General features: G+C 45.3%; 1 protein-coding gene across 2 annotated transcripts in view; it reads left to right on the top strand.

Moving 5' to 3' along the window:
• Positions 1-27,174, top strand: part of FYB2 (FYN binding protein 2) — an 85,643-nt gene that overhangs the window by 30,469 nt on the left and 28,000 nt on the right. For both annotated transcript variants that reach the window (XM_088447887.1, XM_088447886.1), the window contains exons 5-15: positions 2,338-2,441; positions 6,992-7,031; positions 10,880-10,962; positions 18,184-18,227; positions 19,927-19,952; positions 21,427-21,492; positions 22,124-22,229; positions 22,900-23,059; positions 24,736-24,850; positions 25,201-25,238; positions 26,810-26,870. In XM_088447887.1, coding sequence (XP_088304013.1) covers positions 2,338-2,441; positions 6,992-7,031; positions 10,880-10,962; positions 18,184-18,227; positions 19,927-19,952; positions 21,427-21,492; positions 22,124-22,229; positions 22,900-23,059; positions 24,736-24,850; positions 25,201-25,238; positions 26,810-26,870 — 843 coding nt within the window. The remainder of the gene's footprint in view (positions 1-2,337; positions 2,442-6,991; positions 7,032-10,879; positions 10,963-18,183; positions 18,228-19,926; positions 19,953-21,426; positions 21,493-22,123; positions 22,230-22,899; positions 23,060-24,735; positions 24,851-25,200; positions 25,239-26,809; positions 26,871-27,174) is intronic.

A 27,174-nucleotide genomic window follows, 5' to 3' on the forward strand; every position in this document is an offset into this window, starting at 1 on the left:
CAACCCGCTGCGCACTACCAATCCCAGTACTGGTCCATAGTAACTGGCCAGTGAGGACTCCAGCCAGGTGTTGCAGCAGCATGACCGCACATACCCACAATAAAGCGGTACCAGGTGCTGGTGGAAGGATCCTGGGTGAAGTGGGCACAGGTGCCAATGTAGAACAATAGAAAGTATAGAAAAAAACCAAGCGCTCTAGACCATACACATGTATATTAATAGTTAAAAACAAGGTCTAAATCCCATCAACAGCTGCTATCATAAGAATAAGTCTGTGCCTTAACCTATTAAAACAGAAAAGAGCAAAAGTTGTAGACAGCGCTTAATGGACAAGATTTTAATAACAGAATAATTAATAAATTACAATATATAAGTATACATAAATAAATAAGAAACAAAAATTGCAATTGGTATAAAAGTATTGAGTTAAAACCGGCCGGTAATTGTACTCAAGAAATAACAGGTTAATATTATTCAACCATAATGATATGTAATTGTATAATATTATAAGTGGACATTAATCAACATGACAATCAATACTGAAAAAACATCACTAGTTAGTGTGCCAACAGAATTACAGACAAACACATATAAGTCACCCGCTTGAGCTCTAAAGATGCAGATTAGATGTAGATAAAGCAGTCAATACTGCAAAAGCAACACTGGTTAATGTCAATTCCAGGCACGCATGCAAACACACATATGAGTCCAAGCTGAAAACTTATATGTGTTTGTCTGTAATTCTGTTGGCGCACTAACTAGTGATGTTTTTTCAGTATTGATTGTCATGTTGATTAATGTCCACTTATAATATTATACAATTACATATCATTATGGTTGAATAATATTAACCTGTTATTTCTTGAGTACAATTACCGGCCGGTTTTAACTCAATACTTTTATACCAATTGCAATTTTTGTTTCTTATTTATTTATGTATAGTTTTTATTTTGTAATTTATTAATTATTCTATGTTATTAAAATCTTGTCCATTAAGCGCAGTCTACAACTTTTGCCAATGTAGAAGCCTGGGTTCCAGTTGCTGATTTACCAGCCTGATAGTTGCAGTGACTGGCACTGCGAGGAGTCGGTAACTGATGGTGAAATGGTTTCCTTATACCCTAGAAGTGGCAAAGTGTTCCCACTCAGGTTCCTCGGGAAGAGTAGTGTGTAGTTCGCTTGTGGGGGTGGCAGGGGGTGGCAGAGGGTGGCAATGAGCTCTGCTCCGGTGGCTGGCTTCACCTATTTTTCTCCTAATGTGATTTTGACTCTGTGGGCAAATAAGATTTTTTTTTGTGTGTGTATTAAAACTATACCCTTTTGTTCCAAAAAGTTACTGCTTTCTCTAACTATTGTTTTGCATATTGCACAAGTCGATTTCTTGGGACATTGTTTTAGTAAAGGTTTTTGTATTAGCAAGTCTCCGATGCCCGTTTAGATCTTTCCTCAGGTCTTGTGTAGCGATGAGTTGCATGTCTGAGTCTTCCCCTTACGTCAGCAACAGTTGACCTTTAACTGTATCACGCAGAAGCTTTGTTCATTCTTTTCATCTAGAGATTTAGTGAAACATGCAATGTGTCCTGTGTGTGTGTGTGTGTGTTGGGACTATGGGCCTGATTCAGAGCCGTTCGCTATTTGCGGTCGTTCGTTCAAAAACAAGGGGTGGCTATTCAAATGATCCCTTCGCAAATTGCAGTCTGTTCCCACCTCTAAGTCTGAACGAGCGAGCAAAACATACGCTCGTTTATTTGATAAAAACGCCCCCTGGCCGCTCGCACCATACGTCATGTCCGCTATTTATTAGATTAATCGAGTACATCGTACAGCGTATGAACTGCTCGCTATTCTTGTGGTTGGTTTTTTCAACCGCTATTTTGCGAGCAGTTCTGAGTTAAAAAAAACCAAGTGACGTGGTCAATGACGCTGCTGTATTAATTGTGCACTCCCTTAAAACGCCCGTTTTGACCTTTAAGCACGCCTGCGTTCGGATCTCCACTCCCCGTTTTCAAGCACCTTCCCCTGTTACCACCCACATACGCCTCATTCTGTCACTCAAAATAGCAGGCCCTCGCTATATTGCGTACCAACGATTTTCGGCCGCACTGACTGGTTCGCGCATGCGTACTAAAAACCGTACGCATGCGCAGATGTGCGAACATCGCTCGGAACGAGCGTACTGCCGCTAGCGAGTGGCTCTGAATGAGGGCCTATATATGTATTGTTTTTATTTGGATGTATCTGTTTTTAACTGGGATAACGTGCATAATGTCCATTCATGGGTTTTAGGTGATAAATGACTGTTCAGACCATAATCAGTGACTTTATATTTTGTCCCAGCCCAGACCCCGTGGATGAGGGTGAATGTTATGAGGATGCTTTCAACTTCAATGAATCAGCAGAAAGTGGTTCCAACGTGTATGAAGTAGAGGCCGTGTATCATGGTATGTTCTTTGCTAACAATCTGTTTAAACACTCAAATTTGTCTTTTTATTTATTTATTTTTTAATTGAATTAAGTTTCGAATATATTTCCTTTAAAAAAAAAAAATCTATATATTTTATTGAAAAAAAAAAAAATGCCTAGTTGGTATCGTACATCTCCCCCCGCCAATGTCCATAGACCTCCATTGTAAACAAGTGGGAGGAAAGCGGATTACCTGGAGGAAACCCCTGTAAGCTCAGGGAGAATATATATACTTTGCACAGTTGGGTTAGATTACCACCACGGCCCTAAGAACTCAGGGCCTGATTCAGAGCCGGACGATATTTGCGCTCGCTCGTTCAGAAAAAGGGGCTGGCTATTTAAATTAACCGTTCGCTCTTTGCGGTCTGTTCACGCCTCTATGTCTGAACGAGCAAACAAAACATGCGAACGTAATTTTGAAAAAAACGCCCCCTGGCCGCTCGCATCATACGTCATGTCCGCTATTTATTAGATTAATCTAGTACATCGGTCGGCGTATGAACTGCTCGCTATTCTTGTGGTTGGTTTTTCCTACCACAATCATGCGAGCAGTTCTGACTATAAAACAACCAAGTGACGTGGTCGATGACGCTGCTTTATTAATTATGCACACCCATAAAACGCCCGTTTTGACCGTTTGGCACGCCTGCGTTCGGATCTCCACTCCCCGTTTTCAAGCACCTTCCCCTGTTACCACCCACAAACGCCTCCTCCTGTCACTCAAATTAGCAGGCATTCGCTATTTTGCGAGCACACGATTTTCGGCCGCACTGACTGGTTTGCGCATGCGTACTAAAACCCATACGCATGCGCAGTTGTGCGAACATCGCTCGGAGCGAACGAGCAGCCGCTTACGAGCGGCTCTGAATCAGGCCCTCAGTGCTGTGAGGCAGCGATGCTAGCTATTACACCAACCGTGCAGACCATGTTGATGTTACTTCCTGGGGTACCCCTATTTGGGTGCCCAAATAGGGGTACCCACTTCTTAAACCATGTTTTGTTTTAATACACCCCTCCCCAACACTCACCGACTTGTTTTGGGTATCTGTGTGATATTGATTGATCTCAAGCTTGGTAATTATCAGTTATTGATCAGTGGTCACTGTCGCATATTAGCACCTGAATAGCTGATTGACGTACGGGAAAAACATAAATTATTATAGACTAGCGATCCGCCCACAGCGTCCCACAGGAGCAATTTCATCTCGCCACTGCCCCCTGCATCTCAGTACTCTCCCCTGCATTTCACCACAGGCCCCTGCTTCTCGCTTATACTTTTTACCACAGTGCCCTGCATCTCACTACAACCCCCTGCTTCTCACTCCTGCCCCCTGCATCTCATCAGTGTCACCACAACCCCCTACTTCTCACTCCTGCCCCCTGCATCTCACCAGTGTCACCACAACCTCCTGCTTCTCACTCCTGCATCTCACCAGTGTCACCACAAACCCCCTGCTTCTCACTCCAGCCCTCTGCATCTCACCAGTGTCACCACAACCCCCTGCTTCTCACTCCTGCCCCCTGCATCTCACCAGTGTCACCACAACCTCCTGCTTCTCACTCCTGCCCCCTGCATCTCACCAGTGTCACCACAACCTCCTGCTTCTCACTCCTGCCCCCTGCATCTCACCAGTGTCACCACAACCCCCTGCTTCCCACTCCTGCATCTCACCAGTGTCACCACAACCCCCTGCTTCTCACTCCTGCCTCCTGCATCTCACCAGTGTCACCACAACCCCCTGCTTCTCACTCCTGCATCTCACCAGTGTCACCACAACCCCCTGCTTCTCACTCCTGCCCCCTGCATCTCACCAGTGTCACCACAACCTCCTGCTTCTCACTCCTGCATCTCACCAGTGTCACCACAAACCCCCTGCTTCTCACTCCAGCCCTCTGCATCTCACCAGTGTCACCACAACCCCCTGCTTCTCACTCCTGCCCCCTGCATCTCACCAGTGTCACCACAACCTCCTGCTTCTCACTCCTGCCCCCTGCATCTCACCAGTGTCACCACAACCTCCTGCTTCTCACTCCTGCCCCCTGCATCTCACCAGTGTCACCACAACCCCCTGCTTCCCACTCCTGCATCTCACCAGTGTCACCACAACCCCCTGCTTCTCACTCCTGCCTCCTGCATCTCACCAGTGTCACCACAACCCCCTGCTTCTCACTCCTGCATCTCACCAGTGTCACCACAACCCCCTGCTTCTCACTCCTGCCCCCTGCATCTCACCAGTGTCACCACAACCCTCTGCTTCCCACTCCTGCATCTCACCAGTGTCACCACAACCCCCTGCTTCTCACTCCTGCCCCCTGCTTCTCACCAGTGTCACCACAACCTCCTGCATCTCACCAGTGTCGCCACAAACCCCTGCTTCTCACTCCAGCCCCCTGCATCTCACCAGTGTCACCACAACCCCCTGCTTCTCACTCCTGCCCCCTGCATCTCACCAGTGTCACCACAACCTCCTGCTTCTCACTCCTGCCCCCTGCATCTCACCAGTGTCACCACAACCTCCTGCTTCTCACTCCTGCCCCCTGCATCTCACCAGTGTCACAACCCCCTGCTTCTCACTCCTGCCCGCTGCATCTCACCAGTGTCACCACAACCCTCTCCTTCCCACTCCTGCATCTCACCAGTCACCACAACCCCCACTGCAGCTGGCTGGAGCCCGGCCACTGGGATGTGCTGGGAAGGGGAGGAGGGTGAGAGCTACCGTAAGCATTATCAGCAGCATGGTGTTCCGATGGCATTGTTTTTATTAAATTCCTGATAGCTATGCCTCCCATGGCTCCTTTCTGGCTACTGTGTCTGCATCAAGGCATCTTCGTGGGTTTGTTGGAGGCGATCTCTCACTCTCTGGGCCTGATTCACATTTGGGAATAGAGTAAGATAGAGCAAGTTATTCTGTACCTGGACAAACCATGTTGCAATGCAAGAAGTGCAAATACATATTTATTTTTTGTGTGCATGTGGAGTAAATACTGGCTGCTTTTGCATGTAGTCTACAAATGCTCGACTGACATCTTAATTCCAGTTAAAAATAAAGCAGTTTGGACACGCCCCTCCCAAATCTAAATTTCTCTGCGCATTTTAAATCTGCCCCATCTGCAGTGCAGGATGGTTTTTACCAAGATGCAGAGTTACTTACTCTTTCTTACTCTATTCCCAAATCTGAATCGGGCTCTCTGTCTGCCTCAGATGTGATCCTGCTCCAGTCCATGACTCCCTCCCCTCTCTAGGCTGCTGCTAAGCAATTGGCAACATTGCTACTGTAGCTCTGATTGGCTCTCACTTTGCTGTTTCAGCACTATGGGCAGCTACTCTGCTTTAGTGTTGCGCAAGATTAGATTTTTTTTCTGTGACTGCATCAGTAAAATCGCCACTGCTCGGCTCCCTTTTGTCACAGATGAATGGTTCATACACAAACTTTCCTCAACCAATGCTGTATAGAATTTTGAAAACCCCATCAAAATCCGTCCAACCCTAGAACCGGGAAAACATGCGCACGCACACATATATAATTAAAACAAAAAGATCTGAGGACACTAGCAAGGTGCAGATATATAAATGTAGACACGGTTTAACCGCACAATTAGTTCCTTGTGGTGAACACGTCTTTAATTCTGGTTCCTGGGACCAATGAGGGTGGATTCTTCTTGTGTCAGTTCTAGGGATACCCCATCAATGGGTTAAATGAAATATCCTGGAATTGGACCCTCTCACCGAAAAATCCCCCCCAAAAATGGCCGGAAGGCCTCTTGTTAGTAAATTACCAATTTGTTTATTTATGATAAAAATAGTTTTTAAAAAATTGGAATTTGCTTACATCCAATAAAATGTTGACCAATACCCAACGCCTATGTGAGGCGTAACTTCACACGATCACCCCAAAGGGTGTGAGCTCTATGGTTGAAAACCTCGCTGGTGGTGGATGGATTTTGACACCAAAACAGATCTTACGCGTTTCGTCCCCAGCATGGGACTTCTTCCGAGAATTGGACAAATTACTCCACAGATTCGTACAGAGCACAATGACCCAAAAAACACGACCAATAATACAGTATATCAGAATGAGAGAATTGCTCCGCAAATTAATGTAAAGACTAAAGCTCCAAATGTGGCTTCAAATCCACGTCCGTTGTGTGCCCAGGAGAAATCTTCCATTGGCAATGTATATAATGTGTATATGTGAGAGATTTGTGTGCATATTATAGATGTGTGTATGAGATATATAGGTTTGTCTATATGTATATATTTATTTATGTGGTAAAGGCGACCGTCTGAGTTGGAAATAAATGACTAAGAAGTCTTTATTCCAACCATTTTAGCTCCATAGAGACCTTTTATACATTGCAACAACAAAACCGGTGTAGGCCTCCTTGTGACGTTTAAAATTACAGTTTCTTCTCTACGGTACTTTTTGGAACTTAAACTCTGAAAGATATATATAATCAGAATACTAAACCTATTAGACAACAAATTACATTATTTACACTAAAAGTCTCTCTTTTTTTTTTTCTGCAGACACATTGGGAGTGGAGGAGAGCGAGCCATTTGTCACAAGGTACAGTAAATACGGTAATAGTAATGTTCTGAACCCTTGTGGTGTATATACTGTACATGTCAGAACGTGTTCTCAAACACTGTTGCTGGAAAAATAGCCCTTCTCGGCGCGCCAGGTCCTAGGGTGATTCGGCCGTGCTGAATGTCTGTCTTGCTCAAAATATGAGTCATATACGCATATATAAAACAACCAGTAGAGCGAATACTACTTTGCTAGACTGCACTGTTGACTCTGATGCACGACATTTGTACATCTGTATCTAAATCAGTGTACAAAGTGCTGCAATGCCGCTACTCTTTCTTCTTCAGGGTCCATAGGCTCCACAGGGAGTCCTTTGGGGTGTAGGTGATGGAACTGAATCCGTGCACCACGCAGTTAAAGCTTTCAGCTCCCAGGATGCATTGGGTCCACTCTCCCTAGTCAGGCCTCCCGGAGAAGACCCAGACTGCAACTGGACTTTACACTACTCATCCCGGAGTGTAACAGTTAAACCGGGTTACTCTGGCTGTATGAAGTATACATGCTTAGGTGTATGTATAAGAGCTTTTTCTTTTGTTCCTTCTAATATATTAAAGAGCGAGGGTGTGTTTTTTTTTTTTTTTTAATTTTAGAACGAGGTCTCCCACCTCCTCTGATGCTGTTGGATACTATCATTCAGGCTGTTCTTAAATCTTAGGAAAGACCTATTATAAACACATTTTTAGCACATACCCTTGCAGTGCTTTGTGTGATAGAGTAGTACAGTGCTGCCGTTGGCAGGAGATGTGATTCTTCCTGGTTAAGACCATAAGGGGAGATGTATTAAGTCATAGGGGCCTATTTATCAATAATATTTTTGTTTAAAAAAAAAACAAAAAAAACATATGGGTGTTTTTTCAGTTTTTTTCACATTATTTTATTATCACATAAATTTATTAAAGGGCAATTAGAGTAGTTTTCATGAAAAACTGCTCTATGCCCTTTTAATTTTACATATTTTTTTATGCAGATCGTATTTCCCATACTTGTAATGGGGAAATGTGATCTGCCTGAGATTTACTAAAAATAAATTGTAAAACAATAAGTGTGAAAGCCCTGTGATAACGTTACCTTCAGATGGCGTTCTCAGGGCTTTCCCCCTGGTCCCCCGACTGACAGGCAGAGCAAAGCTTGGAGCCAGCTCCTGTGATCAGCTGTATAGTCTGAATAGATAACAAGCTGATTATCGGAAAATAAAAATGATTCCAAAAAAAATATCTCTTTCTTGTTTCCGGGGACCGTAGACCAGTGCTCCGGTGAGGTCCCCTGGGGCAGCTGGTCTCCGGGCTCCTGCAATGTGACCCTCGTCAGCTGCTGCACAGAGCAGCTGCCCGGGGGAACCGTTCAGGAGCTGGGAGACCAGCTGACTGGAGCCCCAGAGGGACGACTTCACCAGATCACCAAGGTAAGTGTAAGGGAGTGGGGGGTCGCGGGGGGAGGTATTCGGTGAGTCAGCGGCGCAATGCGAATTTAGGCGAAAATATCACATTACAACCGCATTTGATATGCGGATTGTAGTAAATCGGGCCCATGGAGTGAGATAAAATTGAGAAGTTGCCCAAAGCAGCCAATCGGCTTCTCTCCTTTGTCTAGCAGTCTTTGAAATGACAGAAGCTGTGGGCAACTTCTCCATTTTATCTTTCTCAAAGGTTTAATACATCTCCCCCATCCCCTATATAGTGAGTGTGTAGTTATGGTGGTATTGGGGGGAGTTGCCCTCTTCAAACACTGATCTTTATTATAATCACTGTGCTCAGTACAATATTAACCCTCCTAAGCCCATTGCTGATGTTTCCACTCTTTGGACCAGATTATGAATAGGCAAATAAAAAACACAAACAGAGCAATTTGCACCTTGGTAAAACCATGCTGCACTGCAGGTGGGGCCCATCTAAAATGTGTAGAGAGATTTATAGTTGGCAAGGGGTGTGTCCTAGCTTAATTCTAAATGTCAGTGTAAAAACAAAGCTGCCCAGTATTTGTTCACTACATGCAAAAAGAAAAGGCCGTATAAACACTGCATTGCATCATATGCATTGTAACCAGTGACATGTGGTAAGGTCAATGGCTGGGGAGGCACACCTGGAGATGGGTCTGAGTGCTGGGAGCCTGTCTCACCCCCTACTCACTGTAACTATCCCCTCCCTACACTAAGCTTCAGTGTCCATTGATTCTCCTACCTGACTGAGCTCCGATCTCTAAACACTGCAGTGCACTTCCTGGTCACATGACACATCCAAGGTGTCAATCAGTGCTTAAGGCACGCCCCCCATACGCTGAGGCATGCTTTGATTAGCTCTTTCTGTACAGCTTTACTGCCTGTGGTGTGGCCCCGCCCCCAGCACTGCAAGCAGTGTCTGACTATGTAGAAGCAAGGCTGAGCTGTTGCTGCCTCATTTCTCTTCTCTTTGTAGTCCCAGGGAGCTCCACAGAGCCGGTGAGAGTTAACTATAAAAATGATTACAATAAACAAAGATGTTCATAAGTTATAAATATCTTCTTAGGAGTGTGACAAGGGAGGCTCTGCCTCCCCTGCCTACCCTTACTGCGGAACCTGTATTATATCCCGCCGGACGTAAGCCTGGCGGATGTAATACTGACACTGGAAGCTAGAAAGGACTAGATCCCGACAGGGTAAGTATCTAATCTATCCCTAACCTTTTCCTCCCCCTAACCCTCCCTTAGGGGTGACTAACCCTAACCTCCCCCCCCCCCCCCCAAGTACCTAACCTTCCCCCAGGGGTGCCTAAACCTAACCCCCCCCCCCTCTCCGCACCCTAAACCTAGCCCTCCTGGGGGTGCCCCTAACCTAGGAACTGGATGGTGTTACGCCCGCAATAACCTCTACAGGCTGCTGTTTACACGGCAGCCTGTGTGGATTTACGAGGCAGCCACAGCACAGGGATCTATTCAGAACCCTCCCTGCTGTGTCTGCACTGCCGGGCCACGGAGCCGAACTCCGGGGAACTGCAGACATGTGAGCCAGGAAAAGGAGGGGGGGGAGGTCAGATCGTACACCCGCGTGGGGGGTGGGGCAGTGAAGTCTGCAGCCTGTCTTCAAGAATGTGGAAGTGAAAAGTTTCACACTTCCGAAAAACCACTTTGTAGAAACAGCAGTTTTTCGGAGGTGATAGTTTAGAAGGAGGCATTATGAATACCTCCTAAACTGTGTTTGAACTCGCAGTGAGTTCAAACCATAATTATCACATGTTATAATTATGTTTTGATGACTAGGCCCCTATAACCTTAAAAAAAGGGTAGTGGCTCCAAACTGTAAGGTAAATCCCTCCCCCCCTATTCTCATGACTCTGCCTTGACCTGATCACTGTATTCTCTCCCTAGTTCTTGAGGGCCATCCATTAAGGCCATCACAGTAATGCATTGCAGTAGAAAACTATATATGGGCGGAATTCAATTGTTTTATCGCGGCCGATCTACCATCTAAAGTGAGGGGATATCGGAGGGGCGATATCAATTGATTTTGAGCACACATGCCTTTCCGCTCATGTCAAGCCCAAATAGACTTGGTTTAGCCGCGTAAAGCAGCTAAACCCATCTGAAGTCCTGGTTAGCGTGCCCAAACAACAGTTTGGGCATCCAAAATCAAGTGTTTTCGATGATGTCTGCTCACCACCTCAGGAGGGCGCGAGCAGAAATCTGTGCTTTCTCAGCTCTCAGCATTTGCTCTCGATCAGAGTCGCAATTAATTTCCCACCATTGACGTTATACACAATAGTATACACATGAAGAAAGCATTGCAACGTGAGGTGCATTTAAAAATTTAACCTTTAAAGTCTAAATTACATTTTATTTTTTTATGCCTGTCTCAGCTTGCAGGAAATGGATTCGGAATTGTACGCGGGCGTTCTGAAAGTAAGCGAAAAGGAGAATCTTTACGAACTTGAGGAAGCCAGTAAGTCCCACATTTTACCAATTTGTGTAACTGTCCAATAGTTGTGATTACGTGCTTACCTGTTAAATCCTTTTCTTCGATTCCATAGGGGACACAGGGCGCCCACCCTGACACACCTGGGCGTAGAGAGTTTGATTTATTATTTGGTGCAAGATTTGCAGCTCAAAGAAAATCAGTCTGTGCTGCCTGGGGAATGTACGATGCACAAGCTCATTTCATAGTGTTTCACTAGCATGCAAATACAAAAATCCCCCAAATTACATTTTCACCTCTTGTGGTGCCCTGACGTTTTTGCTTTTAGCTTTTTAAATATTCTTCAACAGTTTTTCATAATTACTTTTTGAAAATGTAATTAATAGCAGACTGGTTCATAATATCCGAAGACTGGGTTCCAGTCAATCTACATTAAAAAGGTTGACAATTTCTAGATAGACAGTCAATAATTCAACAGCGACAAAGGGTTGACACACAAAAGGTTGACCTTGATCAAGACAGACTGATAGAGAAGGTTGACAGGGTCAAAAGGTCGGCACTGAAATGGTTGACACAAAAAATGTTGACACGTAGGTTTCTTTGTTTTTTTCCATCTGGGAGATGCCATTGCTTCTGGGTTATGTGTAGTGAGGTGTAGAGTCGGACACTAGCTAATTGAAAACTGGCTCCCACCCCCTATATAACCCCTCCCCTTTCATCTTAAGCTCAGTCTTGTTTTTAGTGCCTTGGAGGGGATTCAATCGGGAAACCGTCTGACTTAAGCCCGACAGCCAGCTTCGCGATTGCTTTAACCCAGCGAGGGTTAAATGACAGGCATCTAAATCAAGATGCCTATCATTTTTCCAACGCCGGGAGACCAGCTCCCGGCATCCCGATCGAAGGGATGCCGGGCGCCGCGAGAGGACAGCCACGGGGGAGGGGAGGGTTAGGTTTAGGGTACCGGGGAGGGACTTAGGGTTAGGCATCCCCTGGGAGGGTTAGGGTTAGGCTAGGGGGAGGGAGGGTTAGGGTTAGGCACCCCCGGGGGGAGGTTAGGCACCCCCCCGGGGGACTTAGGTTTAGGCAGCGGGGAAGGGGGGTTTAGGTTTAGGCACAGGGGGGGAGGTTAGGCACCCCTAAGGAGGGTTAGGGTTAGGAGGGTTAGGTTCGTTTGTACTTAACGAGGGACGATCTGGATTTCCAGCGCTGTCGGGCTGTTGCTGCCGGAATCTCTGCATCTGTCGGGCTGACGCTGCCGGGAATCGAACTGCCGGCCATGCGTCAGCCGGTCTTTCATACCGAATGCCCTTGGAGTAAGGCACTGGCTAGGTCCTAGCTTTTAGTTTGGTTTTATTACTTTATTTTGAAGTTTGGTTTGGGTGTTTAGTTCCTGGCAACAGGCGACAAGCGCTAACAGAGTGGCCTCTCTCCATGCCAGACACACATCTGAGGGGGCCGCTGGCAAAGAGAAGGTAAGCTTGTTACAGAATGTATAAAGACCTTATTGCCATTACTTACCGCTCCCCGGCACACTGCTTTTGAGCAGGTTGGCCAGGTTTGTTATTACTCGCAATGCACTGTAGAGCTGGCATGTCTCACACCTCCCTGAGGCTTCTACAGCACCACGCCGTTTTCAGTCCCCGACTGTTTCCTTGATGGACCGCTGGAGGGATTACAGAGCAGCAACATGCTGCCGGCTTTGGGGGGAGAGAGAGGCTTGAAGGGTTCCAGGACGCAGCGTCGTTGCACATGTGGTCGTGCAGTGGGTGACATCTTCGTGGGAACGCCGGAGCTTAAGATTAATCAGTGAACACTCCTCCCCCAGGTATTTTGCTTTCAGCAGCTCACGCGGCTGGAAATCCATGCAGCAATCTGATAAGAGCGGCTGAAGTTCTGTGTGGTAGAGCTTACAGCAGATACTGGGAGATGGATGCTAAAAAGAGAAGCAGTTAACTAGGATTATTACTGTTTTCTGGGCTTATAGTTATATAAGCACCTCTTACTGTACTTTTTCTCAGGAATTTAGGTAGTAATATACAGGGGTATATAAGATTTGTTTTTTTTGCTTAGAGTTTGGACTTTTAAGAGCCCATGTTTTTATTTTTTTTGCATTTAACAGATGGATGAATAGAGTGTTAATTAGCCTCTCCTTGGTTTTTGCCATTCAATCAGTGCTACAATTTTTCCGTGGGAATTTAGGTAGCTATCTGTATTGGTTAGACTTGTCTTTTTTTCTCAGTATGGATAAGCCAGACAAGGGTTCTAAAAAAGCAGGGATCAGTCAATGTTCATAATTGGATAAAAAGGTGAGAAAAAATTGCCAAAAAGTATGGGTCGCTTTGTGCTGGTCGTTCACAGGGGGTTTCATTACCGGGAGGTTCGGCTGAACAGCCAGTGATGCCTGATTGGGCCAGGTCTATGGTTGAGGCCATAGGTGAATTACGTCACTCTCAGGCCAATGATATGATACCCTGTGCTCAAGCTCCTACTGTCTGATCCCTCAGTAGAGCCCAGATGGGCCCAGAATATGGGATGATGTCTCGCTCAGATGGCAAAGTCCCTAAATAAAATGATATCGTCTGCAGGGGCCACAGTCGCTATGAGATGTTCAGGCCGTTCCTCAGTGGATTTTCCTGAGGAAGAGGGTTCAGCTACCTCTTCCCAGGAAGAAGGGGAATAGGATTATAACTGGGAAGACACCTGAAAATGGGAGGGCGACTCCGATTCTGAATCTGGAGTTTCTAAGTTGATATATGTGGTCAGGATAACATTGCATCTACAGGAAACCGCTATTCCAGAGACTAGTTCAGTTTCTTTCTTTAAACGTAAGAAGAAACCTGTATCCGTTTTCCCAGGATTTTCACATTTAAGTGTCTTTATCCATTTTCAGACAGGATACCAAGCTTTGGGAAATTCCACCCATGGCGGATACTTCCATTGCTAGTTTGGCCAGGAATGCTGTTATAAGGTGTCCATTAATTTATTGCAATTAACACTTGGATACAAACCATTAAGCTAACTTAACACTAGAAATAACGACAATGACACCACTGCATTGGTTTAAAGATCAATGTTTTTTATTTATGAATTGTAATTAATTTTAATTCAATAAGGGTGGCAAAGAAAGACGCTACCAAGAACCAGATCTAGCTAATTGACTCTCTTAAAAAAAATTGGGGGAATACTAAAATGCCCCCCCTCTATAATGGCATAACCTGCACTGTTCAGGACTCACCACCCTTTACTATAGCACAGTATGGACGCTCTGTAAGGAAACGCCCGCTGTCCTACCACAGAGGTAGGACACACCCGCCGTCTTTCAAACGACCACTTATGCCACATGTGGCCACTGGCTTGTAGCACCTTCCCACCTTCTGGCTCTGCTTAACTTTACTTAAAGGTTACTAAGACAAACAACTTTAAAAGCTTTGGGCGGGTGGGTGGCACTTCTAGACTGAAAGAGGCTGTACCAAATTCAAATCTCTCCTTAAATAGCCCCTTCAAAGGTTTATGCCCCAAACCCTACTCATAGGCCAAATCTTTTGACCAATCAATACCAATGAACCAAATTATCTACCTAGCAACAGGTTCCTAACCTCTAACCAATGAAAACAAATTAGGCCACTTATATAGCTTTGTGCTTATACAGCCGTCAGCTCATTTTCCCACTACACAGTAACTCCTAAAGATCCTATGGATAGAAAGAATGAGGCTGTACTTAAATCTTTATTCACTGTGTCAGAAGTCTCGCTGCGCCCAATTCTGCCAGCGCCTGGGTGATAAAGGCTATAAATCCCTGGATGAACCAGATGATTACTGGATTGCAATCAGGGGATGTGTCTGAAGCTAACTCTTTAGCTGATCAGATTTTGTAAGCTCTAACCTACAGGGCAGATACTGGGAAAAATGGTGACTTCATTTGCCAGATTTCATGCCCGTCCACTGCAAAACCAATTGCTTCATCGATGGGTGAAGCCAGACTCTCCACTATATAGGTGATGCTTTAATAGATACTATTCAGGTAATGTCTTCTATTTCCGCTTTGGCCATTTTCGCCAGGCGTTTGCTATGGCTTAAAACATGGAAGGCAGACATAGAATCCAGGCATGCTTTAGAGGCATTGCCCTTTGAAGGAGGTTCTTTGTTTGGTCCAGAATTAACTAAAATTATTTCCCAGGTCACGAGGAAAAAATCCTTACCATCCTGTAACTACACCTAAAACAAAATCTCCTAGGATTTGTTACTTTCGGACTCAAGGCAGAGGAAGCTCTCAGGCTTTCCGAGGTGTTCCTAGGGTTCCTCAGAGAGGGACCTTCAGGGGACGTGCTGTCCCCAGCACCAGTTGCCCTGCTGCTAAGACACCAGGTCAATCCACATGAATGGCAAAGGACTGGGACCCGTCCTCTGGTGGGAGGTCGCTTACTCTGATTCAATCCGATCCAGATTTCTGGGTAAGTTAGATAGTAACTAGGCATTACATTGTGGATTTGGAGGGTCATGTTCCAAAAAGATTCTGTTCTACTCCTCTCCCTGTCAGGGTTGTCTTAACAGCAGTGTGGGTCCTGGGCAAAGCAATGCACTGGGGTCCCTACCCACCCATTCACGGAAAAAAATGTAAATGGTCAATAAAATTAAACCTTCCTGCATGCCCATCAGACCTCCCACACATGCAGAGAGACTCTGTCTGACTGGTCTGAAACCGGCGGATGAAGTGAAACTGGGACTGAGGTGAGTACTCTTCATGGGGGGGGGTGTTAGATCGGAATACAGTGCATCGGCGGTAGTCTTATAAAAATATCACAAATTTACCAACTGGCCACGGATGCAAGGGGGTCGGTTGGTGGGCCCCTACAAGCTTTCGGACCTTGAGCAACTGCCCAACAAGCCCAATGGAAGAGATGGCCCTGCTCCCTGTGGATGGTTGCAGAAAGGAGGCACTTTCCGATTCTGGAGTAGTTATGCCGGTTCTGCTACTACAGCAAGGCCTGGGGTTCTACTCCCGTCTTTTCTTGGTAGACAAACCAAACTGGTCTTTTTGTCACATTCTCAACCTCAGGGGGTTAAATGCTTCTCCATTTAAAAAAAATCAAGATGGAGTCAATAAGGCCATGGAGGAAGAGGAGTCTCTGGTTTCCATAGATATCAAGGATGCCTACCTCCCACATACCTAATATTGAGGGCTCATCAGCATCTTCTGCGGTTTGCAGTGGGGCATCAGCATTTTCAGTTTCAGACTGTGCCATTCAGTTTGGCCACTGCTCCCAGTCTTTACAAAGGTTATGGCACACATGATATCCCTACTCAGGAGTGGGGGGATAAATGTGTTCGCTTATCTGGATGATTTGTTGCTATGGGCAGCCTCAATAGCCCTATTGCAACAGCCTCTTCAGAGTACCTAAGGCATGCTCCAGAGATTCAGCTGGATCATCAATTTTCCAAAATTAAATTTAATTCCATCTCAGAGGTTGTTATTTTGGGGTCTTCTCTTCGACAACCAGTGTCAGAGTGTTTCTTCCTCAGGCAAAGATTCAGGATGTGCAATGAAGAATAAGGACAATTTTACAGATCACTCATATCTCGGGGCCCGATTCAGACCCGTTCGCTAGGCTGCGTTCACTCACAGCCGGCCGATTGTTACAAACAGCGCATGCGTATAAGCCGCAGTGAGCGTGCGAGAACCACTCACTGCGTTCAGGAGACGATCGCTCTCTGCATACTTCCAGAGCGCTAGTCACTGAGCTGTTTCACACACAGTGGTGTTCGCAGTGCTTGCGGTAGCCTTGGGTCTACCTCAAGCACTGCGTGCTGGTTCGATGTCGCCCGATGGTACCAATGTTTTCATACACTTCCTGAAGATGACGTCTGAAAGTGGGCATGTTTACTCCAGGCTGGTGGGCGTCTAAGTTCACCTGGCGATCACACGTTAGGACAGACACCCCCTTCTTAATTGGAGCTATATCCACAAAAGACCCCTTTGTACCATAACACAGAGGTCTACATAAAGGATCAGCATGTATACCCACATGCCACCAGTATGGATACTGTGCAAGAATCATACGTTGATTTTCTGTTTCCAATAAATGTAGCTTGTCACAAGGGGTTTGGTATGAAATCCCAGCTAACTCTACCATTCTGCCCCCCCAACCGTAACCCTCCCCTGGTGGTGCCTAACCCTAAGATCCCCTGGGGGTGCCTAAACCTAACCCCCTCCCTCCCAGCACCAGAAAAAAACACGGGGCAGCAGCACCTAGTAAAACTTTCACCCTCCCCCAAGTCAAATACCGGGTCACGCAGGGGCTGGTGCTCCTCCTACTGGGCTGCATCCCCCTGCACCCAACTCCGGCACATCTCTCCCTCGCCCTCTCACGCGCCCTCTCTCTCTTTCTCGCCATCTCTCTCGCCGCCAGGAATTCTGTTACCGGCCCTTGGTGACCAACCCGCGGCTTTTTCTTTGTTGCGAAGCTGCAAGGCTCCCGCATCCGGCACTGCTCCCGACACTGGCAGCCGGCCTCCTCTGACAGACGCGCAGCTGTTCAGAGCAGGCTCCACTTGTATCTGGGAGGCGCATGTCACGTCGTCACGTTGCATAAAGCCAGGCGGAGTTAGCGGCAGCCACAAGGAGCATGCGGTGGGAGGCACTGCCTTAACAAAGTAAGAGCTGTGTGGCAGCGGAGGTGCTGCCTGAGTGGGCGCCATTTTGTACAAAGCTTGGGCCTGGCGTGCCCATATAGATTCTTGGCTTTCATGCAAAGGTTTTATATTGGGAAGATTATGTAATTTGTGTTTTTTCAATGTGCCAGGTTCGCGCCCAGCGTGACTAATATTGGGGGTGTGACACAAGGTCATGCTCCTACAAACGTCATACCAAAGGCGTGGGCACAAAAATGGCTGCCGTGTGACCGCTAGGCGCGCGCATGATTTCTGCTCTTTAACTTGACTACAGATTTTTTGGCTCTTTGCCCCTGTCTGGTTGGCCACCCCTGTTTCACCCCATTAAATGATTCGCCTACAGGTGCAGCACTGAGAGTACTCCCTCATTATAGTACCAGGGCCGTAGAGAGCGAGGCCGGACCCGAGTACTGTAGGGGTGGAGCCACACCACCAAGAAAAAAAAATATAGGGCAAATACAATATTGTAGCGCAGGTTACATATATCAATTCCTAGACTTCTACTGTATACTCTGCTCTGCTTTCATCTGTGACCTGTCTTTATCGTCCTTCTGATACAATAATTATTATTTATTGTAGGTACTTTGTCTGACCCAGATCATACAGAATACAGTTATTATGAGGTACGTTTGACCCTGTACCTGCGGTATCAATACAAGTCTTTGATGTAAAAGCACTTTGCCTGTTCTCTATACAATTGCTACATATCATTATTATAGGTGGAGATGATCGATGCTGATTTGTTGAGCAAGAGAAACTGTAGCACTTATAGGGGAACTCTCCTTAACCCCATTGTGCTCATGGCGTGGAACAAGAGAGTGCTTCCATGTCTCTCTCTAGAGGGGAGATGGTTAAAACCTTTGAGAGAGATTAAGTGGAGAAGTTGCCCATGGCAACCACTCGGCTTCTAACTTTCATTTATCTAGTCTATAAAATGACAGATGATGATTAGTTGCTATAGTTAACTTTTCCACTTTATATATCTCTAACGTTTGATGCATCTCCCCCTACACTAGGTGTCAAACATTCATCAGCTTCTAGTTACCATATTATACAATCTATTTTATATTTGATAACTAGAAGTTGATTGGTTGCTATGGGAACCACTTCTAAGTGTCCTCCTCAGAAGGTCTGATACATCTCCCCCCCCCCCTAAGTAGCTTTCCAGTTGATGGTTCCAGAGTAGATGGATGGATAGATACAGATAGATATATGGATGCACCCACTCTCCTTGTGTAGTTAGTCTTCATGTGGCAGACCCTGGGGTAAGATACCTAGCCCCTGTTTTCAACATGGGGATGGGAGACTGGCTAGAGAGCGAAGGTTAGTCTCCTTTTAAAGTTAGATTGCATTAAAGTAGATGTAATAGTAATACACTGTTGTCACTTCCCCCAGCCCTCTCTTGGCACTGAATGGATGCCGCTGGCAGCATCCATTCAGACTCCGGGGTCCTGCACCACTGCACAGCTGCGGCGGGGGGGGTACCCAACCTCCCGACCAGAACACCCGCCGGCCACTTCGGCCCACGGGTGGAACAGCGGGACAGTGCTGTCCCACTGAAATCGGGATGTTTGGGAGGGGTGCGTCCTCTATGGGGTGGTGCCCCTGTTCGACCGCACTGGTCGAACACCCCAAGAGCCGGCCCTGCACCTAAAGAACTGCCTATGACAATTACAGTGACAGTCCTTATAGTGACCCCGTGTAACCCTTTCAGTAGGGGTTCTTCCAATATATGCCATTTTAACTGACTGTTTCTTAGATGTCTTATATTCATCAACTGTGTTTAGTGTGACATTTATTTTGTTAGATTATGATATAATAAATAGCATCTCTTTTTATCAATCAAGCCGCTTTTATGTCAATGTATTTATTATAACTTCATAACCACTTTAGTGCTGTTCCTATACTTATTCTCTATTGAGCGCCACTCGTCATACGAACAGCTGTACTTCCTGCTGGCGCTGGTTTGGTCGCCTCTTTTTACATGTCTAAATGCAGCGATAGTTTGATCTTTTTCTAGACAAATATTTAAGGTCACGGTATATTACGACCTTTTGTGTTTGGCTGTACAGGCAGAACAATTAGTATGTCAATATTTCTGCACTAATCTCCTGTTACCGTCAAGGTTTAAGTTAACTGTACAAATATGCAGCCAGTTTACCTTGTCAGTAAAAAACATTTCTCCTTCCTTGTGCCCATAAATTCACTTTAGGCTTTAGGTTCTTGTCCCACAAGGCTTTCCTGTCTGTCCACATTCTGAGCCTCTACTTCACTGCCATATCTACTGTACGCAAATGCTAATACCTTTTCTCTCTTCCTCAGGTTTCTGAGGCCGACAAAGAACTTGGGTAAGGGTCTCTTACCAACATGGGCCAATTTCAGAGAGCTTTTTTTTTGTTTTTGTTTTAGTATTATTATTAATAATATTAATTATTATTCTAAGGGGTCTATTCATGATAATTATCGGGCTATGACTGATAATTAACATTCTAACTCGCTGCGGACGCCGGAGCAATTCATCATTGCTCCGGTGCGGAGACAGCTGATCCAAAAATCGGCTGTCCCTGCGAGTTGCTTCACTGCTCCTTTTGGAGTAGTGAATTTTTTCACTGAGCAGTGACACTAGTGCGCACCAGTGCCCTGACGTCTGGTGAAAAGGAGCCCGACGGGCAGAGGGATTCGAAAGGATCCCTCTTCGCAACACGGGACTCCTTCCCTATGCGGGTTGCAAGCTCGGAGAGGGAGCATATGCTATCTGAAGATGGCGAATGCTCCTGCACCATACATGCCTACTCTCCCGGAAGTCGGGGGAGGCTCCCAATTTTTCGGGTAACCCCCCGCACTCCTGGTAGAGTAGGCAATTCTCCCGCATTCCTACCCACTTCCTAGTGAAGTGGGCAGAATGGGGAGAATTTCGGCAGCGATCTGAGGTTCTCCATGCAGGGGCTCGGGGCTTAATGGCGCGATTCTTCATGAATTGTAATTTGGTCCCGCCCCTAATATTTTTTTATTTTTTTTTATTACTGTAGATCTTTTGATCCATACCCAGCTGTAACGCAGTCCAAAATTCAAATAGGGGAGTCACACCAACTGCCAGTGAGTCCCAGCCGGCATTGTTTGGCAGCGTTTGGGGTGACAGTTGGTGTGGCTCCACTATTTGCATTTTGGACTGTGCTGCAGCTCCACCTCTCACACCACCACTGTTTTATAAACCTTTTGGTAAAAGGGTACCTGCTTTTTCGGTGCAGGGAAGCAGAATCACTAATAAGCGACCCCCCCCCACAGCTGTTGTAAAACTACACATCCCAGCATGCTCTGCTACAGCTTTGGTATTTGGCCATGCTAAAACTGTTGCAAGGCATGCTGGGATGTGTAGTTCAATAACAGCTGGATGGCTGCTAGTTGCTCACCCCTGCTTTCAACTGCTGCCTTGTAGTCTCCCGCTCTCCTCCGCTTTCTGTCTGCAGGTGTAAGCAGGGCTGCGGCTTGGGCCTGTCTGTGTGCAATTGTCAGGCTGGACACTCGGTAGACTTGCAGCCTTGGTTCTCTGTAGATGGGGGGAGCCAGTGGCGCCACTGGGAACAGCGATAATCCAATGTTTCCGGTAACCGGTGGTTCAACCCCATCGCGTTTCATCTCTAAGACTTTTAAAAAGAATCCTGTCCTCAGTTTGTATCCCTTCTTATTACCTGTGTTTGTATTAGTCTACACTCTGCCAATCACGGTTACTCAAATGTGGCGTTACATATATAATAAAACAATCTTTGACGTAGTAGTAAATAGGTTATTAAAACCTTCCAAACCCTCAAATTTTTTTTTCAGGTCATCCAGCACAGTGATGGGTACTTACCCCAGCTTTACCTCTTCTGTCTCTGAAGGGTATCACAGGTAAGAGTAGTTATTAAAGGCACAGCCAGCACTCATTGGTTTGTTCATGGCCATCCGGTTATGGGTTGGGTATGGGATGCCGGTGTGGTCAGAATACCGACAGCAGCGTCCTGACAGTCAAGATCCTGACACAATTAGGAAAGTGTCCTAACCTCTAACCTCTAACCCACCTTTCCCGAAACCTAATCCTAGCCATTCTGCCCCCAGCAGCCTAACCCTAACCCTCCCCCCTAACACTTACCGTCGGGATTCTGAAGCCAGCATGCCTGGATATATTGTGAAAAAGGTATCTTGTGTGTGAAGAATATAGAAAAGTCAGATTTTATGTTAATTTTACATTTGCAATATTACATAACCAATTTCACAATTTTTATTCTTTGTTTTAGATTTGTAGATTTCTGAGGTGATTAAGATTTTAGAGACATAGGGGGATATGTATCAAGGTTTGGAGAGAGATAGAGGACCAACCAAGCAGTATTCAAGCTGTGTTTGAAAAATGCCAGAAGTTGCTTGGTTGGTCCTTTTATCTCTCTCCAATCCTTGATACATCTTTGCCATGTTACACTATTGTGATAAGTGTCTTGTTGTTATGTTGCCTCTGACGGGACCTATTTCATGTTGTATTTCTTAGCGCTGGCGAGTCTGAGACGGAGATTCGATCAGGTGCAAGGAGAGAAACGTACACCAAGAAGACAAAGACTAGAAACGGTGAAAATGGGCTTCTTAAAGAATTCCAGGTATTTGGTACTTTTTCTTCTGTCTGTATAAATTTAAATTGTGTTCACGAATTAAAGTTTCTGATACTATCTGAAGGAGCAACTTGTGAACTACAAATCGTGAAGATGGGCGTGCCTGTGGTACGGAGGGGGCGTGATTATTCCCCACAATCACCTTTGCTATGCAAAGCAGCATTGAATGAGACCTACCTCCCAAATGCAGACCAGGACAATTTCTACCAGTTGTGATGGCTGTATACACTCCTGAAATTGGGACTGTCCAAACTTTACGGCGTCCAACGGTGCGAAAGTTTCCCCATAGTATACTGTATAATACGGGAAAACTCTCACCATCAGCCTTGACCATCAATGGTTGCTAAACCTTCGATGGTCAATGGCCAACCCTAGCAGGAATGCTGATGTATTGTTAGAAGTTGCTGCCCTGCATCTTTTACTATAAATGCCTGTTGGTACAAATGTATGAAGGGGTTACTGTTTCCACCTATGGCCCACAGGACTAGTGCTATTGCATCTCTCTGATTGGGGGGAGGGGGGTGGGATATTTCCGGTGTGACAGAGATCACTTATTTCTGCAATATTTAAAATTTCGATAGGTAACAGCAAACACACCCGCACATACATTTACGTTACTCAGTGCCCTCCACCTCTGCTGATCATTGAATGTTTTCAGATCTCTGGACAGGAAAATGCAATCTATACAGCAATGATTCTGGATGGGTTTAAGCCTGAAAAGTACACGCTTCCGGTGAATAAAGGCGATATGGTCCAAATCATTCGCATCACAGACTGTCCCAAAGGAAAATGGCTGGCACAGGATAAGAGCGGAAGTTGTAAGTCTTAGTAAATAGCCATGTGCAGATAACCAGGGGGATAAGGTGACATCACGGAGCCCCACAGTAAAATTTGACAGGGGTTGGGGGATGCCCTCCATTCTCCTGTGGCCCCTTTGCTCTTTGGGGCCAGCACATACACAGGGAAGTTTGGCAGGGGTAGGACTATCGCCGTTGTACAAAGTGCGACGGCTATTGGCCACTGTAATCTCTGCACCCCTGCCACTGGAGGCAACTGGGCTACACCAATATTTCACCGATCAATGCGGGATATATTCGTGACCACTCTGCGGCATGAGGCACAAAAGGCTTACGCCATGTCACTAGTCTTTGATGATTTGATTGGTAGCTTAATGTTGGATGTGCACACAATATTTCGGGGGCCGGCATAATCCTATTGCATTGACAATAACTTCGAATTAGCTGTACTATGTCCAGATGGAGAAGCCTATGTGACTGTGTGTCTTGTTTTCTTTACTAGGGTTCACCAATTACACATAGCTGGTTATTATCAAACCTTTCCAGTTGAAGACTAATGGTTGAAGGCTTGTACCATTTCATGAAAGGATAACTGCAGAGAGTGCAAAAGGGTCTGCTCCACCTGTATGTGGTGCTGTGCAATATACATAGAGGTGCACAAATTGGCGAATGGGTGTCTGAGCCCAGCCCAGCCCAGCCCAGCCCAGCCCAGCCCACCCCAAATATTCTTATATGAGCTGGCTTATAAAATGGCCCTCCCCCATTATCACTATCAATTCCTGATGATCTTACGGTGATGACAAGAACAGGTTTGGAAAGGGAGAAATTATATGAGGGAATGGTCGCTCTGCAAGTCCCCTTTCTCACATGAGGGTTTTTGTCTTCTTGGATATTGGGGAACAGCGTGAGTCACCCGTTTGGATAGGGGAGACGGTCTCCCCTGTCATTGCTACAACTCGACCTTGCTCACATTCAGTCTACATACCCCCATGAATAGTTTCACTTATCTCTATTAAAAAATAAACTTAATATTTAAGTTGGTTTCTCATTATTTAAGAAGCTACAGGGTGGCCGCTTGGTATGAAACCCCAAACCTCATCCGTTTTTATTACCCAGCAACCTCTTCTGCCTCCGCTGCTCCTGCTGTTGGACACCCAAGCAACTGATTCAATGGAAGATAGTAGCTTAGGTTAGGTCCCAACAAGACGTGCCCACTTAATAGACATTTAATGGACAAAATGATGGTCTACTCAGGCAGTCAGCTGCTTTGTGTCATTAGTGTTGCCATATATCCCCATTAAACCAAACATATCCCTCCTCCTTCTAGTGTGGCTGCCAAGGTGTCGTGGGAATATAGATTGCACCCTGGTGGCTGGGATGACTCCTACTCTTTCTGTACTACCAGCCTAAAGCCTTAGGCTGATAGTACATATGGAAAGAGCCAAGAGGACAACATAAATATTAGAGCTACCAATGGACTTTAGGGGTGGAGTTTTTTTTTTTTTTTTACTTTGTTAGAGGGAGCTGTTCCAAGCCTCCCTGTATCTCTACAGTAATACGGTTGGGTCCATGACAGAGCTGGAATATAAATTTATTGATTTATATTGATTAAACAATATATACTGTATATGAGATTATATGTCCCTATATTGAATAATATACTTTTACCGTCGCATGGCTTCTGTGTCCTCTCATAGATGGATATGTCCCCGTGTCATGCGTGGAAACCAGCAAAGATGTCCTAAATTTTCATAATTTGCCTTCTTCACTGTCTCCGATCATCCCTGACATCACAACCAGGACACATGATGGGTAACTAAATGGCACTACTACAGTCTTACTAAATCTTATTAAAGTGGCTGTGTCTAACCTCTAGCTAAAAATATGCAAATATTCCATTGTATTTCATGACAATTTGCTTATAGGGGGCACTGTTCCATTGTACTCGATTCTGCATATTAATAATAAATAATCTTATTTCTCTGAAAATACAGTAAATGTGCTGGAGTTATATCTGTGGATTATTTTATTCCCAAATGTTTCACCGAATATTTATATAAAAATGTGTTTTATATATACAATACAAACTATATGACTATATGGCTGTACAAACTATACGCAATACAGACCTTGAAATTATCATCACTGTTTCTTTCCTCTAGTGGGGCTGGAGCAGACTTATACATGAGATCTGACAGCTGTAAGTATAATAATCCCATTAAAGAGGATGTTTTACCTCTCTGGCCGGCCCTCTTTTGCCAAGTGCAGGCTATTAAAGCCTGTAGATAAAACCTTTCCCTCTCCCTCCCTTTGGTTTGAAGCACAGATCAGTTCTAACCTGGAGCAGTGTCTGCAATTAGCATTCTGGTCAGGCTAATTAGCATACTAGTCAGGTCTATTATTTTGTTAAGCAGCCTCTTTGGCTTCCTAATAAACCGAGACCAAGATGTGTCGCCAGGTGGACGTAATAAGGCGGATTGACCTATTAATTGTTTACAAAGACTATTCAACTCCGGTACTTAACACAAGAGGACCTGTCACAGAGGTAGTGAAGAGGTCTATGGATGTGGTGCATAATTACTATTATTATTTATTATTGTATAGGGCTGTGTAACTTGTATTTAAAGGTAAAAATAACTACTTCATAAATCACATGTCGCCAATTTGAAAATCCATGCAAACATGCCCAAAAAGATTACATCCCTTATTAGCTAATTAAGAACTTGACTTTTACGGCAGGAAAATACAATGTTGGGAGCCTGATTTTAATGAATAGTTTAGAATACACGGGGGAAGCATTACTAAACCCCAGCTCCAGACGGGTTGGGTATGAAATGCCTGCTGTCGGGAGTCTATTGTCTGTCAGTGTTTAGCTCGCTGATCAGCTCAGCTGGGCCTGTGAGAGTGAAACCAGAGCATGAGGGAAGGATCATACCTGTGTGGTGCTTTACCGAGAGGGAGAGATGGAAACCGCCAGCTATATGAGCACTGACAAGTCCTCCTTTTCAGGCCGGGCAACAAGCTAGACACAAGTGCCTAACAGGCAGTTCTGGGAACTTGATAGACAATATATGACCGGGGTCAGGGGCCCCCTAAGCCTCTGGGCACCGTAGCAATGGCACCCCCTGCCTCACATTGATGTATTTAAGCATTTGGCCTTGGAGTTCTACCCTGTATAAAAATAAATAAATCATTCTTGATAAGGCCACGGAACTACTGAGCAACTCTTAAGGAGCTACTTTTGCAATATATAGAGTATGCGTGTGCATAATATATATATATATATATATATATATATATATATATATAATATTTTATGACATTTGATGGAGGAAAAGCGGAATTGCACAAGCTCCCTGTATGAGCTGGGAGTATTGTTCACGTGGGTGAGATTGATGACCAGAGATGTCTGTGAGCTGTCCGGTCATGCAGGGGCGTCAGAATGATTTTATGTAAGGGGGGGTAACCTAAAAATCGTTCCAATGACCCTGCCTCCATGCAATGAGGGCCCCCTTCCTCCCACCAACTTACCTGTTGCTGGGCACTTAGGGACTGAAGCAGCGGCCGCGGATGGTCATGGGCTGTGCTTCATAGCAATAGGCTGCACAGCCCCTGCAACGCACAGAGGAGGAGGATGAGGTGTAATGTGCCGTCTTTTAACTTAAACTTGTCCCTTCCGTTCCTACGCCCATGTGTACATTTAATCGCAGAACTCCGGACATCCGCATTTGCTCGCTACCTTTTTTATTATTATTATTATTTTTTTTTTAGTTTCCACAAGCTCCAGTGATACATATGATGATGTCGGCAACAGTAATGTAGCAACAAGCAAGTCAGTACCTTACATAGATCATTATAGAATGTCTACAACTACATGGTTACATAGCAATCAATATTTTCCTATATTGTCATTCCATGACACAGTATTATTGTTGTTTTCCTTGTTGTTTGTGCACTTTTTGGGGTTAGACCGGCTATTTTTCTGCAATCTGTTTTTCAGCTTCAGTCTCCGCTAATCTCATTTTCATTTTCACATACTTTGGTCCGTTCCTTCTGTCTCCATTCTGAATTATGAAACTCTTGTACTTTCAACAATTTAAATGCTTTTTTTTATTAATGGCAATAATAATTTATGC

The sequence above is a fragment of the Taudactylus pleione genome, unplaced genomic scaffold (genome assembly GCF_031769625.1).
Source record: "Taudactylus pleione unplaced genomic scaffold, aTauple2 ptg000442l, whole genome shotgun sequence".
NCBI classification, from domain to species: Eukaryota; Metazoa; Chordata; class Amphibia; order Anura; family Myobatrachidae; genus Taudactylus; species Taudactylus pleione.